This window comes from Pseudorca crassidens, chromosome 12 (genome assembly GCF_039906515.1).
Source record: "Pseudorca crassidens isolate mPseCra1 chromosome 12, mPseCra1.hap1, whole genome shotgun sequence".
NCBI classification, from domain to species: Eukaryota; Metazoa; Chordata; class Mammalia; order Artiodactyla; family Delphinidae; genus Pseudorca; species Pseudorca crassidens.
Genome location: NC_090307.1, coordinates 54,359,309 through 54,377,113, shown reverse-complemented (window position 1 = coordinate 54,377,113; position 17,805 = coordinate 54,359,309). Strand labels below are relative to the sequence as shown.

The following is a 17,805-nucleotide window of genomic DNA, read 5'->3' as shown; positions in this document are numbered from 1 at the left end:
TCGGTTATATACAGGCATTTCTGGAGCCTTTGGTGGCTTTATCAGCAACATAGGTATCCTGGCATTTCAGAATCCCAGGCCAGCCACCCACTTGGCCTTGGAAGCAAATCTCCAGTTTGCTCTTCTGTATGAGACATCATGTCTGCCTCACATGTAGTGTTACATTTTCTTGAGTCTGAATTCAAATTGTTATCACATGAGCTCATAAATACCTCCCTCATCATTTATCTCAGTGTTCTCAGTTTTAAGGCACTATGGATGGCTTATATTTTATTTCATTTTATTTTCACTTCAGTAGCTGCCTCATAAAAGATTCAAGTAATACCTAAAAGCCTGGGATCATCTAGATGCCAAAAGCAGTACCAGCATCCCAGGGCCTAGAGGAAGATATACTCATGGCATTAACGATCGGCTTTGTAGGGGGATCCAGTGCTGACTTCTGAAATGGTTTTAGCTCTTTTTCTTAGTGATTTTTATTTATTTATTTATTTTTTTGCAGTACGCGGGCCTCTCACTGTTGTGGCCTCTCCCGTTGCGGAGCACAGGCTCCGGACGCACAGGCTCAGCGGCCATGGCTCACGGGCCCAGCCGCTCACGGGCATGTGGGATCTTCCTGGACCGGGGCACGAACCCGTGTCCCCTGCATCGGCAGGCGGACTTTCAACCACTGCGCCACTAGGGAAGCCCTCTTAATGATTTTTAAAAAGAAATGATTAGCAAATATCTATGTCTTAAGGAGCAAAGTACCGTCTTAATGAGCCAAGTATATGAATGAATGAATCCCCTAGGTATGGGACACACAGAATACGTTTTCACATAGCCCAGCGTCTGTAAGCAGAGCGCCAGCCTCCTGCTCTAGCTCTGCGGATGGGGCAGCTGGGGATGAAGACATGCGTTGATAATAGTGTGCTTGCTAGGAGTTTATCCACAGCCATGAATATAAAACTTTATCTTAAAGAGAGAGACAGATAACCTATTTATGATGGATGTAGTTAGTGCTTCATATGAAAATTTCAGTTTTTATGCTAATCCAGCTAGGAAATCCATCACAAGTAGGATTTTAGACTTTATCAAAGGCAAAATCTTGCATCTTCTCCCAGTGTCTTATTCCCTTCCTTCTCAAGATCTGGAAATTAGCATCTGTTGGTATTTTGTGTTGACTGTGGGATCCGTGTTTTTATGCTGTTCTTAAAATAAGCCACGATTCTATGTGGAGAAGGTAGGGCCATTCAAGCACAACTTCGGTTCAGAGGGAAACAGCTGAATACGATAAACTACCCGACCCCAGAAAGAAAGAAGATTCACGAAAAGCTGTCACCCCAGGTAAGGGAGGTCTTGGATTCACGTGAGGAGGCAAAGAGAGAGTTGTATGTCTTTGGAATTCTGTTGGAAACCAGAGGAGGGTGTTCTGGAACAAATACAAGTCCCTGTCACGGGTCTGTCAGAACATTCAGAACAGGGAGACAGGCCCCAGAATGGGCACTATTTCACGGCTGCAAGTGAACTCATTTCCCGTAACTTGCAAGTATAGCACCAACCCCAGACGTGAGTGATCAAGAAACTGATTATTGGTAAATCCACGAAGAGGATAAGGACAAAGAATTTCTAAAGCACTTGAATTTCCCAACAGACCTTCCTCATTATTTGGATTTCTTAAGGCTAAACGTAGAACATAAACCAAACAAAAGTAGCTGAGGGGAAAAAAAAAAGTTACTTTTATTTTTGCCCTTATTCTAAATAAATTAGATTTTTGTTTGTTTGTTTTGGCCTATTGTCAGTATTGTTCCACTAGAATCTTCCATAATGCTACATCTGTTGTGGAGGAACACACATGCCACCTTACCCACTAATAATCTGTAAGACACTATTTCTCAACTACACAAAGTTATTTTTTTTATGAGTGAGAGCCCTTTTTATTTTTTAAATATTATTTCTTAAAATTTATTTTTGGCTGCGTTGGGTCTTCGTTGCTGTGCGTGGGCTTTCTTTAGTTGCGGTGAGCAAGGGCTACTCTTTGTTGTGGTACACGGGCTTCTCATGGCGGTGGCTTCTCCTGTTGTGGAACACGGGCTCTAGGCATGCAGGCTTCAGTAGTTGCAGCATGTGGGCTCAGTAGTTGCGACGCATGGGCTCTAGGGTGCACGGGCTTGAGTAGTTACGGCACGTAGGCTTCAGTAGTTGTGGTGCACAGGCTCTAGAGCTCAGGCTCAGTAGTTGTGGTGCACAGGCTTATTTGCTCTGCGGCATGTGGGATCTTCCCAGACCAGGGATCGAACCCGTGTCCCCTGCATTGGCAGGCGGATTCTTAACCACTGTGCCACCAGGGAAGCCTCTAAGTTATTTTTTTTAAAGGAGACTGATCTGGCAATGAAAACCCACCCTCCGTGTCTTTACTAAGTGGCTTGGCTGTTTAATAAGCCTCATCAAGTTAAACAGAAAAAAAAAATCAGATTGTGGATAAAAGACCACTAGATCAATTCTGAAGTGTGAGTAGAGTCAGGAAAGACATCTCCCCTTGGTGATTCCATACTGGCAGCCAGGGTAGACCTGATATGTAGATTGAGTGGAGCTGTACTTCTTGGAATGAGGTGAGGGACACCAGGCAGGACACCGTTCCCCCAAAATCTCTCCCTTTTGGTCTCTGCTGGGGCCCATAATGTTGGCATTAGTGCACTGGGCTGTGATGCACATTGGTTTGATAAACACTTGCTGGATAATGACTATGGCCTATAATCTAGCTGCTAGATGGGGAAGGATCCTCGAAGAATAAACAAGGACTAAAAAATCATAAAAGAGGAAAAACTTCCATCTGGAGTGACCTGGAAGGATTACATGGTGGGTGAACAGGAAGTCTCCAGATGGATATGGGCAGAGAAAATTCTAAGAGAAGAAATTTGCATAAGTGCAGGGGAGGATGGAATAAACACATGTGAGACCAGGTCATGAAAGCCTTGACATCAGGTGATCAAGAAGGGGCTGAATATTCTGGAGCAGGTGGAGACCAGAGTTACGTGTAAAGAAGGCGAAAGATGCAGAGTGGGATGAATGGAGAGGAATCAGAGGTAGGAAGAGCAGTTAAGAGGTAACTGTAAAAATCTACCAGAAAGCCAGAGAGGGGCAGGAGGGAGAGAGGAAGAGAGAGAAGACTCACACTAGGATGGTGATGAGATGGTTGTGATGATGCAGTGGGATAAGGGATGGCGGGAGGAGGACGTGAACAGCAGAGATGACAAGGTCAGTGTAAACACACCAGGTTGGGGGTGCTGGCGGGACATCCCAGAGAAGATAGACCATCCGACTATGAGATGGAGATAAGGACCCAGAGCCCAGGGGAGCTGATGGTAGAGAGGAGTCAACAGGAGCGGGTGGAGAGGAGTCAATGAAATGGGTTCAGGGAGAGGGTGCTTCATCCCAAAGCCTCCCACTTATGGGGTAGATAACCCTAGAAAGAACGCACTGAAGCCAGTGCTAGCCATTGGCATAAACTCGCTTACAGCTCCGTAGAGGGTCCTGCCAGTAAGTCCAGGGGCAATGTCATGGGTAGCCTCAAGTAAGGAGAGCTGAGTCCAGGACCTAGGCTCCTGCTAAGGGACGGCAGAGACAGCAGGCTGGACTTGGCCATGGATGGTGTGTGGGCGCAGTGATGTCCATTAGGGCCTGGGATGGGAGGGTGCAGAGATTCCCCCTACTGAGGTGGGAAAGGCTGCTTCACTGTTCCATCCCGACCAGCCGGTGGGGTGTGCTGGTGCAGGGGAATAGGAAAAACTGTGGGAGTGCAGAGTCCCACCAACCCAGCCTTTCCCCCGCACCTGCGCCCTTCCAGCCTCAAAGGCTCTCTGCTTCTGTCCAAAGAATGGGTGTGAAGCTCTTACACTTGTTCACGAAGAATAGTGAGATCTCAAACTCTAAGATTCCAGGCAGCAGAATATTTGAGCACAGCGCCCTCCATGATGCATCCATTTCAACACGAGAAGCCCTGAATTCCTGTCCCAGCTCCTCTCCCAGACGGTGACTGTCCGTGTCTTACTCCCCTGGGTAGATCTGTCCTGAGTCACTAAGTAACCTTGAACAAAGAGCTTGGTGTCTGTGGCCCTGCGTGTCCTCAGATGTGCTGTGGGAATTCTCTGTCATAGACGAAGGTCAGGTGACATAATGTATGTGAAAGTACCTCACACTGTCATTTTCTATACAAATCCTTGTTGTGATGTATTTGTGTGACATCCCTGTTACCTTACCTACCCCTGAGAACTCAGAGAAAACAAAACAATCCCATGTTATGTGAACTTGCTTTTGGAACAAGAAGGGATGAACAGGTATTTGCCTTCTTCTCCCAACCTTTTTTAGGGGGAACTGCTTTTTCCTCCTTTGGTGGAAAATGGTGTCTTTTTTTCTCCCTTGCCAATTAGATGGTCCACCTCTTTTTTTCTCTAGTCCACCTTCCCTATTTGTATCATTAGATTCTCTGGAAAAAATGAAACTGATCCTCCTTAGCTCTGGCCCCGAGAGCACTTCTCATGGAGACCGCCCGTCCCTGCACGCTGGTGCACGCTGAGGCTGAGCCCTGAGGACAGCAGTGTGCCCGCAGCACCGCTGAAGGGGACAGGAGCGTCAGTGGAGGAGCAGAGAGGAGAGGCCGGGGCGGTGTGGTGCAGGAATTACAGGATAGGGCCCGCAACGCTCGATGGCATCTTTTTGGTCTAATTCTAAACCCCTTCTCCCCCACCTTATATGGTGCTTGTCATATAACAGGTAGTTCATAAATATTCATCACATCAGTGGAAAGAGGAGGAAATAAGAGGGAGGGCATCCCGATCTCAACCCGCACGCGATCTCAACCCACACAGCCTTCCTGCTAGTGACAAAATGGTCCCAGATGACCAGAGGCGTCCTGGATTTCACTTTTATGCCTTTTGTCTTTTTTTTCTTTTAGGTCCTCCTGGCCCCAGGGGTCCGAAAGGTGACAGAGGACAGCAGGGACCCCCGGGTCCCACTGGCAACAAGGGACAGAAAGGAGAGAAGGGGGAGCCTGGCCCTCCCGGCCCGGCCGGTGAGAGGGGCCCGATCGGGCCGGTCGGCCCCCCTGGAGAGCGTGGCGGCAAAGGCTCCAAAGGCCTGCAGGGCCCCAAAGGCTCCCGCGGGTCCCCCGGGAAGCCCGGCCCTCAGGGCCCCAGTGGGGACCCAGGCCCCACCGGCCCACCAGGCAAGGACGGACTCCCGGGCCCCCAGGGCCCCCCCGGCTTCCAGGGACTGCAGGGCACCGTGGGGGAGCCTGGGGTGCCCGGGCCGAGGGGTCTGCCGGGCTTGCCTGGGGTGCCGGGCATGCCGGGTCCCAAGGGCCCCCCCGGTCCCCCGGGCCCATCAGGGGCGGCGGTGCCCCTGGCCCTGCAGAGCGAGCCAACTGCAGCACCCGAGGTCAACGGTAAGTCTGAGCCCCTCGTACCCGGGGATGGGTGCCCCCCCCATGTGCGCCCCCCACACCGCATTTTATTGGCAGTGAAGGCATCGCACAGGGTGGCCTCCGCCCCCGCTGCTCCCACGGCCCCGTGCCAGGCGGTGGTGCTCAGGCACTTGTGTTTCTCTCTAAACAGCACCAGGCCCTCCAGCACTTGTTTATAATTAGCTGAGTCGGGTCCTCGGGGACAAACTGGTCCCAAACATTTCCTTCAGGAAAGTCCGAGGCTGGCCACCCCGGACCCGTCCCTGTCCTCATTTTATGCCCTTCACCTGGGGATGGATGACCCGTGGCTAACGTGCAGATGGAACTTTCTGTTCCTGAAGCCAGATCGTATTTCTTTTTGAGAAGATGTTATGGCGCCTTCTCGTCCTTTGATAGTGAAACCTTTAGTCAAACCCTGAGTGTTGGGTCTGCAACCTTTGACCCACACCCGATTCCACTTGGTTTCCTTCAGTCCAGCTCAGTCATGTTTGTTCTGTGAGCCTAGTTCTAGTTCTGGGCTCTCCCAGCCACTTGTTTACAGGTTCCACGTGATTCCAGACTGACGTTGAACATCTGTGCCTGTGCTGCTTTTTGTTGCTCTGTTATTTCTGTCATTGTAAAGACGAATCCAGACACAGAGGAACAAAGGCTCAGGGTAGATATTTTCCAGATTACGTAGTTTTAACTACTGTGTATTCTGCAGGCCACTTTCCTGGACTAGTCTTTGCTCCCAGCATGTCCCCAGACGTCAGTCACTGGCTTGGCACATGGACGTGGGGAAGCAGGGCCATAGCTGTGCCTCTTAAACACAGCTGAGGAAAGGCATAGTGCTTTCTGTGTGTGTGTGTGTGTGTGTGTGTGTGTGTGTGTGTGTTTTAATCAATGCTTTTAAACTTTGCCTTCCTAGGCTGCCCGCCTCACTGGAAGAACTTCACAGACAAATGCTACTATTTTTCGGTTGAAAAAGAAATTTTTGAGGATGCAAAACTTTCCTGTGAAGACAAGTCTTCACATCTCATTTTCATAAACACAAGAGAGGAACAGGTATGTTTGCAGCATACTTATAGTTGGGGAAAACTGTAATTTAAGGATCGTGACACCTGGAAAGTACGTGCTTACTGAGGATTCAAAGATATCAAGAATTCATAGTCACGTAAACACAGAAGGCTGCCTTACGGAGATTCGGGCTATTTATCCAGTGACAAGAAGCATTCATGGCATGGGAATTAGGTCCTTATGCTTCCACCTGGAAGGCCTTGCTTTATCAAGCCTGGAGGTGTGTGGCTTTTACCGGTGGCCATTGAAAGAGCCGTAAGCCTGGCAGGCCAGCACCAGGCCCCTGTGGAGAGAGAGGCAGAGAGGCCTAAGCACCATAGGGGTGGGGAGGGATGCGAGGGACCAGACGTGTGGCCTCGGCACAGTCAGGAAGAGCAGAGGCGGCCCTGGGGCAGAGCCCTCACATGATAACAATGGTGACCACTCACTAGGCCCCTACTGTGTGCCAGGCACTGTATGAGGCATTATCTCTTATAAACCTCACCACATCCCTAGAGCTTATGTGTAATGTTACCCCCATCTAACAGATAAGAAAACTGAGGCCCCGCAAAGTTTAGATGATGAATACATGATGAGACAAGTAAATGCAGAGCTGAGATTGAAACTGAGGTCCAACTAGCAACAATACCAATGCTCTTTCTTTAATGCCACACTATCCCAGTGGCCTCCTTCCTTTTCCTTAAGTGTCTCTGGCAGACATGACCCTACAAACAGATGCTTCTGCAGTAACTGACTGGGAATGAGCATCCATAAGACAGCAGTCAGGTTCCTGGGCTTCAGAACACACACACCTGGGCCTGATCCCAGCTCAGCCACTTGTCATCTGTCTTAGGTTGGTGGTTGTAATGGCTCAAAGACACGTTGTATGTGACACACTGGACGTGGGACCTGGCCCAGAGGAAGTGCTCAATGTTGCTGTGGCTGTTACTGTTATTTGAACATGGGAGGGAGGGGTGGTGGAAGGGGCTGGAGCCTGGTGGAATTCATCGAGTGATCTGGATACTTTAAGGGAGAAACAGCGTCACTTAAATATTGCTTATAAGCTTATAAGAGGAAAAAACGTCAAAGCCCCCAAAACAGTGCAAGACAAGTGCAGTCACGAGAGGACAGCAAAAGCAGTGCACAAATTCTGACAAACATCCTTTTTATTGTGTTTTTTGAGACAGCTTTATCTTATTCAAATCTCATATGCTTCTCTGTTAAAGTCTGATAAACATCCTCTTATAAAGTGTCCTTCTTTTCTAAACATTGAGGGGAAAGTCCCCCAAACATCTGTTCAAGAAATAGTAATGTACCGTTTCTGATTTATTTTTCAGCAATGGATCAAAAAGCAGATGGTAGGGAGAGAGAACTACTGGATCGGCCTCACAGACTCAGAGCAGGAAAACGAATGGAAGTGGCTGGATGGGACATCTCTAGAGTATAAGTGAGTCTCAGAAACTTCCAGATTGCTGGTCAGGCTCTCACTGGTCTATGTTTTCACCTCTTGCCAGACTGACTTCCTACAGTTTCTTCCTGAACGACCTTGTGTCCTACACGTTCCTCAAACTGAGGCTCCAGGTACCAGCTGCATGTTTATATCCATGTAGGGAAATTATGGTTGAGAATCAATATGCTGTAAAAATAGGGGTTTTCTTTTTTCTTTTCATGGAGTGAATATTTTTTCATTTCTACAAAAACAAACAAAACAACAAACAAAATAAACCACCAGACTCATAAAACCACCCAGGATGGCACTTGTGGCCGAGCGTGCTCTTTAAATGCTGCCGTGAAGGCCAAAGAAGCCCCAGGCTCCCCAGCATGGTCCGAGCTCACCAGCCATGTTTCTGATGAGAGCCGGGCACTCCCTTCAGGATGACGCCATCGACGCCCTGACCCCCTCTGTGCTTCTGGCCAGAGTGTGGGGATGAACTACAGGTTGATGACTGTCCTACACACAGAAAGTTCAAGTACACCACAAATGAAGGTGTTTGTGGGATGACCATGTCCTGCCGGCTTGAAGAGTCTCTCTAAGTCCGATGTGACCTGAGTTCTATAAAGGCAGCAACAGAGAAGAGAAGCACTTCACAGAACCTTCTCGGAGCTCCTAGGGGCACAGACATCTCTATAAGCCTCATCCGACCCCGGTGTCCACTCCTGCCCTAATCCTACCCCATGGTCTGAAGAGGACTAAATTGTGCCCATTTAAATTTCACCTCTTTATCCTACTCCTGGTTTGCCTCTAATGGATGTGAAAATATGCGACACACACTGTACCAAATGGAGCAGAACTTATAAAAACCCACCTTTCCTTTGCTGGAGACAGAGAAGGCAGGCCCCGCAGAGGTTCAAGCAAGCGTGTGGGCATCTCGGCTTCAGGACCATGTCCCGAGCGTGGAGGAGCCACAGCATCCTTGGCACCGGGAGAGGAGAAAGCGAGGGTGTTTCAGGTCCAAGACAGCATCACGGGCATCGAGGCTGGAGCAGTAGAGGTCAAGGACAGGGAACAGGGGTTAGAGGGGATGGAGCGGCCAGAGAGAGTTCCTGTGCATGTCTGTGCATGGGGGTAGACAGACAGGCTTCTTTATACTTTTAAATCCTCCACGTGAAAAGCATGATTAGAGGATATAGGTGGAAACCAGAATAAGGCCATTTATTTTATTTAAAAAACTTTTACTTAAAAATTGTGGTAAAATATATATAACATAACAATTACCATTTAAACCATTTTTAAGTGTAGATTCCAGTGTCAACTACATCTACATTGTTGTGTAAACTTCACCACCATCCATCTGCAGAATTTTTTTCATCTTCCCAAACTGAAACCCTGTCCACGTTAAATAATAACTCTCTATTCCCCCCAGCCTGTAGTACCTACCCTTCTACTTTCTGTCTCTATGAATTTGACTCCTTTAAGTCACTCATGTATGTGGAATCATTCAGTATTTGTCCTTTTGTAACTGGCTTATTTGACTGAGCATAATGTCTTCGTGGTTCATCCATGCTGTAGCACATGTCAGAATTTCTTTCCTCTTCAAGGCTCACTAATATTCTATTGTATGGATGGACCACAGTTTGTTTATGCATTCATCCATGGATGGACATGTGGGTTGCTTCCAACTTTTGGCTACCGTGAATAATGCTGCTATGAACACAGATGTGTAAATGTGGGAATTCAGTTTTCAGCACAATCCTAGACCTCATTCCATGTGACCCTTATCACCCCCATGGGAGAGGTGGAAATGATCAGCCTAGAATGGACCTGACCCCCGAGGTGGGGTCACATAGCCAGGCACTGGGTCTATGGTCTTACCATTGTGGGGGGTTTGGGGGGAGTGTTTAGAGAAAGACAGTATGTTTATTTTTTATTTTGGCTGTGGGTTGTAGTTGCGGTATGCAGGTTCTCGGGATCTTTCATTGTGGCACGCAGGCTCTTTGTTGTGTGGCGCAGGCTTCTCTCTAGTTGTGGCGTGCAGGTTTCTTTTCTCTCTCTAGTTGTGGTGCGTGGGCTCCAGAACACATGGGCTCCATAGTTGCGGCATGCGGGCTCTCTAGCTGAGGTGTGCGAGCTCAGTAGTTGTGGCGCACAGGCTTAGTTGCCCCGTGGCATGTGGATCTTAGTTCCCTGACCAGGGATCGAACCCGTGTCCCCTGCATTGGCAGGCAGATTGTTTACCACTGGACCACCAGGGAAGTCCTGACAATATATGTTTTTGCTCCTGCAGCCCATCACAAGTGCTGTGCTGGAGCGCACGCTGGAAATTTTGGGTCCATAGCTAGGTTCATCCTACTACAAGGGAGTTCTGGGTGGGGGCTGGCAAAGGCCATTTCTTTTAAAAGAACGACCAAACTTCAAGGTGGAACATTTGAAGATTTTAGGTCTGCTCCAAAGGTGAGCCCCAGACTGCCCCCAGGGCAAATGGATACCTGCCTCCTGGCTCAGCAGACATCCTGTCTGCTCCCTGCGCACCTGTCCTTGTGGAGACGAAGCCACACCACACCCTGGCACTCGGGAATTTGGCCGCCAGCCCGAGGAGGGCATCCAGCACAGCAGATATATGCTTCAGGAGAGTCAAAACAGTTGTGAGAGTTGTCACCTAAAATCGGACCAGTGGTGGGGGGGACTGAAAGACTGAAGAGCTGACTCGTGTTGCCAAGATTTTAGTTGCCCAACTAAGGACATGGGTTTTAAAAATCACCTATCAACGGGGACTTCCCTGGCGGTCCAGTGGTTAAGACTCCACACTTCCAGTGCAGGGGGGCACGGCTTCAATCCCTGGTCAGGGAACTAGGATCCCACATGCTACACAGCACAGGCAAAAAAAAAAAAAAAATCACCTATCAACAAATCTCAGCACGAAAACAACAAGAATAAAACCAAGAAAAGGCAGTTGGCCATCACACGTACACACAGAGTTGTCCTCATTTTTCTCTTTTCACCACAGACCTGTGAGAACTTCATTCTTGCCCAGCACCAGTCCTCTGACTGGACATTGGGATCCACTGGCCCACAGTCCCATGATAACATTCAGTGAATTATGCTGGAGTGTCCACCATGACCCAGCCTCTGTGCTGGTTTGGAGGATGTTTTCTGGAGTTTGGGGCACAATACGAGCGAGAGTTACTGTTCTTCTACTCATGTAAAAACAGTCTGATTTCCAGGACCCTGTCACAATCAAGAAGACAGACACTCTGACCCTAAATGTGGATACAGTGAAGAGCGGGGCTTCAAAGGAGGTTTGAAAGCTCTCCTCTCAGTAATTAATAGAACAAGTATTGAAGAGATAGAAAAACCAAGAGGGATATAGCAGACACTATCAACTAACTTGACTTCATTGATATTTATGGGACTTTTCACCCAACAACTACAAATACACATTCTTTTCAAGTGCGTATGGTATGTTCACCAAGATCAACTATGGGCTGGGTCATCAAACAAGTCTCCATAAATTTAAAAGCGCTGGAATTATGTAGTGTATGTTCTCTCACCAAAACAAAATTGAATTAGAAATCAATAACAAAAAGATATCTGTAAAATCACCAAATATTTGGAAATTAAAGACACACTTCTAAATAACCCATGGAGCAAAGGAGAAACCACAAAGGAAATTTGCAAATGTTTCAAAGACAAAACATCTCAAAATCTGTGAGATGCAGCTAAAACAGTATATAGAGGGGCATTTATAGATTTAAAATGCTTATATTAGAAAAATATTTTAAAGTTGAAAATTAATGATCTAAGCTTCTACTTTATGAGGGTAGAATAAGAAATGCAAATTAATCCCAAAGCAAGCAAAAGGAAGGAAATAATAATGACTGGAAAGCAATGAAATAGAAAACAGACAAACCAGGGAGAAGACCAGTGAAATCAGGAGCATGTCAAAGCTGGTCTTTCTACTCTTGATGGAATAAATGTCAGTGTGTCATTTGGCAAAGGTCATCACTGTCAGTGGAGACTGCCTGGAAGGCACGGGGCAGTCAAACACATGGGATGGAGACTCTGCCCACTTGCTCAAAGCAGAACTGTAAGGGAGCCTTTGAAGGCCTTTCCTGCCCACGCTGCTTGCAGTTGCCCACCTTAGATCACCAGAGATGTGCTGTGCTTCCTGAGAGTCTCCCAAAACACACTTGAAGCTCCTCTCTTCCTCTTGTCCACTTCTTGGTCCCCTGCACAGGATATCATTTAACGGGAGCATGCTGTCAAGTTACGAGTAACAGCTTTCATCTCTGCACTGCAAAGACAAAACATGGGTTGCCCTTCTGTCCACACAGATGGCTACACGTAATATTATATACTACATTTTTAGAATATAGAACCGTAGAATGGTAAGGACCAGAAGGGAACCTTTGGCGTCATCTACTTCAATACTCACTCGCTCTGGTCATGCCTCATGTTTGTATCAGTGGCACTGGCTTTGGCCACTAGAGAGAAATCTTCCACTGTTCAGACCTCTATAGCGGGAGAAAATTCTACAGCAAAGAAACACTTCTCACTACTAAGATTTTCCTGTTTTGAGGCCAGGCTCTTACCAGCAGAAGTTTCTTGGCCATGAAGGCTCAGTCAATCTTGTGGTTGATGAGAAATACTAAGTTGTGAGAGTTGGAAGGGGCTGTTCCCAAAATTGAGAGTTTGTGCTCTACCTCCATTAGTATAAACCCAGAATCCTGGGGGTTGTTTCACACCCACTGGCTGAGGTGCTTGCGATGATTCCAGCTCCCTGGAAGAGGGAGTCCCGATGCTTCCATGGTCCCCAGTGTACTCAAAATACAGTGTCCAAGTACATACACACGTTGCTACCCAACCACTTCTGTGACGTGTATGTTATAATGTGGCATTCAAGGATCTGGCGCCCAGGTTTCAGCCATTCTTCTTTCCAGAATCTACCTATGAATGAGGTTTAGGCAACATTTAAGCTGAAATTCTTCTCCAAAATATATACATTCTATTTATCTGACACGTTCTGCTCTATTACAAGCATGCAGACTGGGGGGATTTGCCACAAATCATTCCATGTGATTTTAGCTTTTCCAAAGAGATGCTGTGAGACTTAGTCTTTGAGACAAATTCCTCCTGCAGCCTGGCTTCAGGCTACTCCACCGCACATCCATGCTGGTCCCACCTGAGTCACTCCACTCACAGCCACCTTCTACCTTTAGTCCTGAAGGATTGCTTTAAGCACTGCATGTGAAGAATTCCAGTGACCTGGAAAAAAACGAATGGAGGATGGTGATAAAGACAATCTCCTTTCTTATCAAGCAGTTCTCTTTTTGTCTCATCTGTAAATCCCTTTTATCTACTCAAAAGGGCAAGGAAATACAAGGGGAAAATATTAAACAGATCTTCTATCAGAATTCCTATTTATGCAATTTCCCAACTAACTGGGAGATAAAGAATATTAAATGTCCTGTCAGTATGCATCGAGAATCACAATCTCAAATTTGATAAACAAAATTGGAATGGAACCCCCTCGTATAACTACAGAAATGAGCAATGTGTACACCAACAACATCAAACTGCCCAGGCATTGTTGACATTTCCGGGAGGGTCCTTCGAGGTGGAAACACACACACAAAAAAGCTTGCCTGAAAGTTTCCTTCATCTTCATCTCTTTCTGGCATCACTGTGACAGTCTGAGGGTTTTACCTCATTTGTTTCTTGCCTGTGATATAATTTCTGAGAGGGCTGGGACTCTATTCTCCACAGTGCCGTGTTGCCATCAGCTAGCATTATTTATCCCTGGCACATAGCTGGTGCTCTGTGAATATCTGTCGAATGAATGAGTTAACAAATGACTATTTCTGACTTCCACCTGAGTATCGTCCCACATTTACTCTCATCAGTTGATGGTTTCATCTAAATTATCTCTTCATCACTAGATTTATTTAAGTGAGTTCACTTCATTTTATAAAATATCGCAAAATATACAGTTGGCTTGGGGGAGTCCATGCTACCTTGTTACATCCTTTAACTGTAAATTTCAACTCTCCTTTCCCATCGCCCTGATTTTTGCTGGTCTTGTCATCGAAAGAAGTAGGACAACATGGGCTCTGTCCCCAGGTGACCCTGGTAAGAGCCTGGCCTCAGAAAAGGAAAATCTTAGTAGTGAGAAGTGTTTCTTTGCTGTAGAACTTTCTCCTGCTATCAGGGTCTGTACAGTGGAAGATTTCTCTCTAGCGGCCAAAGCCGCAGCCACTCTGATACGAACATGAAGCATGGACCAGAGTGAGTTATTATTAGATGATGCTGGTTGGGTAATGAGTCATCGTTTATGGGAAGCACTTCCTGCTGCAGATGTTTTTTCGTGCGGACCCTCCGCACGAGGCAAGCTTGTCCTCTTAGGAGGTAACCACAAGCTTCTGTGCAAATACCTGGTTCTCGGAGAAGACGTAGTCTTTCAAGTTTTGAGTCTTGGAAGCACATCTAATTTATTGCTTGGAAATAGAGTCAGGAACAGCAAACGTTGGCAAAGGGGTGCTTTAAGCAGCAGCATGCAAGTTAAGCCCCAAATGAGCTCATCCTAAAGAAAACTTGTTTTAAAGACTTTAATCTCTCTCCCAAAAAAGGCAGTGAGATGTATTAAGTCATTTTCAGTAAGAATAAATTACTATTTCTTTCTATAGCAATTAACTATCTACAACTTAGCCAGAAAACCATAACCAAGTGTTTATAATTGTAGGTTCTTGTAAGTGTATATCAAGCGTCTTTCACTCTCTCTGCCTGACTCTGACTTGTTAGAGACAAGATATCAGAACGTACGAGGTTCCCTCTGGGTTCTTCCAAGAATGTGTGTGTGTGTGTGTGTGTGTGTGTGTGTGTGTGTGTTCCTCAGAATGCATACACATTCACACACAGATATACACCCACGTGCCCAGCAGTCAGCATTCCAGTGCACGTTAGAAAGCTGTCATTCATCTAAATGTGTTGGAGACAGATTTACTCTCTCAGCAATGTGATGAAGCAGCTCAGTGAGCTGATTGCACTGTGGCAATGATAACAAGCCTGCAGGGAGATGCTGCATAACACAGTGCTCTGCAAAACAGCTGCTTATTCTGAATCCAAGTGTGCACAGCTTTTTAAACAGTGCATTTTCATTCCCAGACAAATGACAGGCCTTGGTTTTGTTTTTTACATTTCTCTGCTGCTCTTGGGTAAAGAAAACTTCTCTGTGACTTTGCAAATAATACTTGATTTCTGTTTTCTTAAAAGAAATTGGAAAGCTGGACAGCCAGATAACTGGAGTCATGGCCATGGGCCTGGAGAAGACTGTGCTGGGCTGATTTATGCTGGGCAGTGGAACGACTTCCAATGTGAGGACATCAATAACTTCATTTGCGAAAAAGACAGGGAGACAGGTAAGCAGCAGAGGGGATTTAAGAGAGAGCCGCTGAGCTTATATCTTATTAAAGGGCAAGAGGTGATGAGTATAAGGGATCTGAATGTAGGCTCGGTAATCGGGTTCCAGTCCTGGTTCTGCCATTTACTAGCTGGGCAAGCTATTAACCTCAGGGAAATAATAATATCTTCTTAATGGGGTTGTTGTGAGGACTTAAATAAGTTAATAAATGTGCCTAATGTAGAGGAAGTACTCAATAAATATTAGACTAAAAGGCCTAGGTCATTACCTTATAATATTGTCAGTCAATTGTTATTTAACATATGGCACCAGTGTTAAGTCTTTTTCATAGAGTTCCAGGCACGGATAATTCAGGTGGCCAAGCATTCAATTCCACATGTATTTATTGAGCATTTACTATGGGCCAGATGCTGTGCTAGATAATGTAGGGATATAGTTTCCCCACCTCCTTATAAGCTCATAAGCCTAAGAGGCATTTGGAGATTCTTTTTTTCATTTCAAAAGGTACTTATGTAAAGCTTCATTAAATACATGACCCTCTTCAGGACATAGCATCTTAGTTTTCTTCATCAGAACTACATTTGAAAGTTTGTGGTGGGGGAAGGAGGAAATGGGGGTGAATGGTAATAGGTATGGGTTTCTTTTAGGGGTGATGAACATGTTCTAAAATATTAGATAGTTCTAAACTCTACAACCTTGTGAATATTATGTAATTCTATCTCATAAAGTCTTTCTTTTGAAAGTTGGTGGGAGACCTTGAAGGGCAGGCACTATCTTTGTGCTCTCCCTCTGCTGTGCTCCACAGCACCAGTATCACCCCAAGGGGAGCTTCTACACACGTCTGATGCCCAGTGTTTTGCAGCTGCCACCCAGGGAACACCCCTGGATCTCCTGGCTGTAGTGGCCAGTGAGCTTGCATTCCTGGGTCCCATGAGACTATAACAAACAAATCATTCTTGGCCAGCTGCTCTCCCCAGGGGACTGTGCAGACAGCAAACTGAATCATACCCCCAGTATTTCTGTGAAAGAGGCCTATTTGCTTGTCCTGGAGCTTCAGCAAGAGGGGTAGGCTTCTGGTTTGGCTCATCTAGGGACCTACTGAGGTGCCCTCCAGGGACAAAGCTGGTGGATGCCATCTTTGTGACCTCCCTCTGCCTCGTGACAGGGTGCAGGTAGCTCCCAGGATGGAGCTTGTACACTTGTCTGGCACCCTGATTTTTGCAACAACTGTGCAGGAGACACTTCTAGGTCACCCAGTTCTGGTGGCCAGTGGGACATACCTTTCAGTCCCATAAGACTATAAATATTTGCATATTTTAAAAGCTGCTGCCTGAAGGTCTAGTTTCTAATCAGCAAGACTCTAGTTGCTGACTGAGATCCTCCCCTTTGGGGCACTGACAAGTCTTGGCACACTCAAATGCTAGGAGCCACTAAAAATAAAAAAGGCTGCTTGAACAATCACAGTGGTTTGAAGGACAAGCAAGAGCTAGGGCAGGACTGAAAGATAAGGTTCATTCCTACAAGATGCCACTCCCTCAAGACTGGGAAAGAGGGTTGTTTTATCTAGTTTGACAACACAGAGAGTCAAGCAAAATGAAGAAAGATACATATGTTCTGAATGAAAGAACAAGATAAAACCTTATAAAAAGTCCTTAATGGAGATAAGTGATGTACCTATTAAAAAGTTCAAAATAATAGTTATAAAGATGCTCACACTGAACTCGGGAGAAGAATAGATGAACACAGTTAGAACTTCAATAAAGAGATAGAAAATATAAGAAAGTACCAAATAGAAGTTACAGAGCTGAAGAATACAATAACTGAACTGGAAAATATATACTAGTAGGGTTCAGTAGCAGACTAGATGAAGCAGAAGAAAGGATCAGTGAGCTCAAAAGCAGGGCAGTGGAACACACCCAGTGGAGAAGCAAAAAGAAAAAAGAATGAAAAAACGTGAAGATAGTTTAAGGTACTTATGAGACAACGTGAGGTGGTCCAACATTCACATTATAGGGGCCCAGAAGGAGAAGAGAGGGGTAAAGGGGCAGAAACTTCTTGAAGAAATAATGGCTGAAAACTTCCCCAACCTTGGGAAGGAAACAGACATCCAAACCCAGGAAACCCAGAGTTCCAAATAGGAGGAACCCAAAGAGACCCACACCAAGACACATTACAATTAAAATGTCAGAAGTTAAAGACAAGGAGAGAATCTTAAAAGCAGCAAGAGAAAAATAACTTGTTACATACAAGGGAACCCCTATGGACTGTCAGCTGATTTTTCAGCAGAAACTTGGCAAGCCAAAAGGGAGTGGAATGGTTTTATTAAAAGTGTTCAAAGAAAAAAACTTGCAGTTAAGAATACTCTACCCAGCAAAGTTATCCTTCAGAATTGAAAGAGAGAGAGAGTTTTCCAGACAAGCAAAACCTAAAGGAGTTCACCACCACTAGACCAGCCTTACAGGAAATGTTAAAGAGGCT

General features: G+C 46.1%; 1 protein-coding gene and 1 long non-coding RNA gene across 10 annotated transcripts in view; one reads left to right on the top strand and one right to left on the bottom strand.

Annotated features, from left to right (window-relative positions):
* Positions 1-17,805, bottom strand: part of LOC137203431 (uncharacterized) — a 73,551-nt gene that overhangs the window by 17,853 nt on the left and 37,893 nt on the right. For 3 of the 8 annotated variants that reach the window (XR_010933110.1, XR_010933109.1, XR_010933108.1), the window contains 4 exons: positions 12,503-13,175; positions 12,050-12,204; positions 8,779-8,950; positions 8,309-8,525 (listed from right to left, as the gene is read on the bottom strand). This is a non-coding gene — a long non-coding RNA (uncharacterized lncRNA). Of the gene's footprint in view, positions 1-7,243; positions 8,164-8,308; positions 8,580-8,778; positions 8,951-12,049; positions 12,205-12,345; positions 13,176-17,805 lie in introns of those variants that run through there. The other 5 variants (XR_010933107.1, XR_010933105.1, XR_010933111.1 and 2 more) reach the window with 5 other exon arrangements.
* COLEC12 (collectin subfamily member 12) overlaps positions 1-17,805 on the top strand; it is a 187,232-nt gene that overhangs the window by 162,851 nt on the left and 6,576 nt on the right. For both annotated transcript variants that reach the window (XM_067699558.1, XM_067699559.1), the window contains 4 exons: positions 4,931-5,419; positions 6,345-6,481; positions 7,810-7,919; positions 15,180-15,325. In XM_067699558.1, coding sequence (XP_067555659.1) covers positions 4,931-5,419; positions 6,345-6,481; positions 7,810-7,919; positions 15,180-15,325 — 882 coding nt within the window. The remainder of the gene's footprint in view (positions 1-4,930; positions 5,420-6,344; positions 6,482-7,809; positions 7,920-15,179; positions 15,326-17,805) is intronic.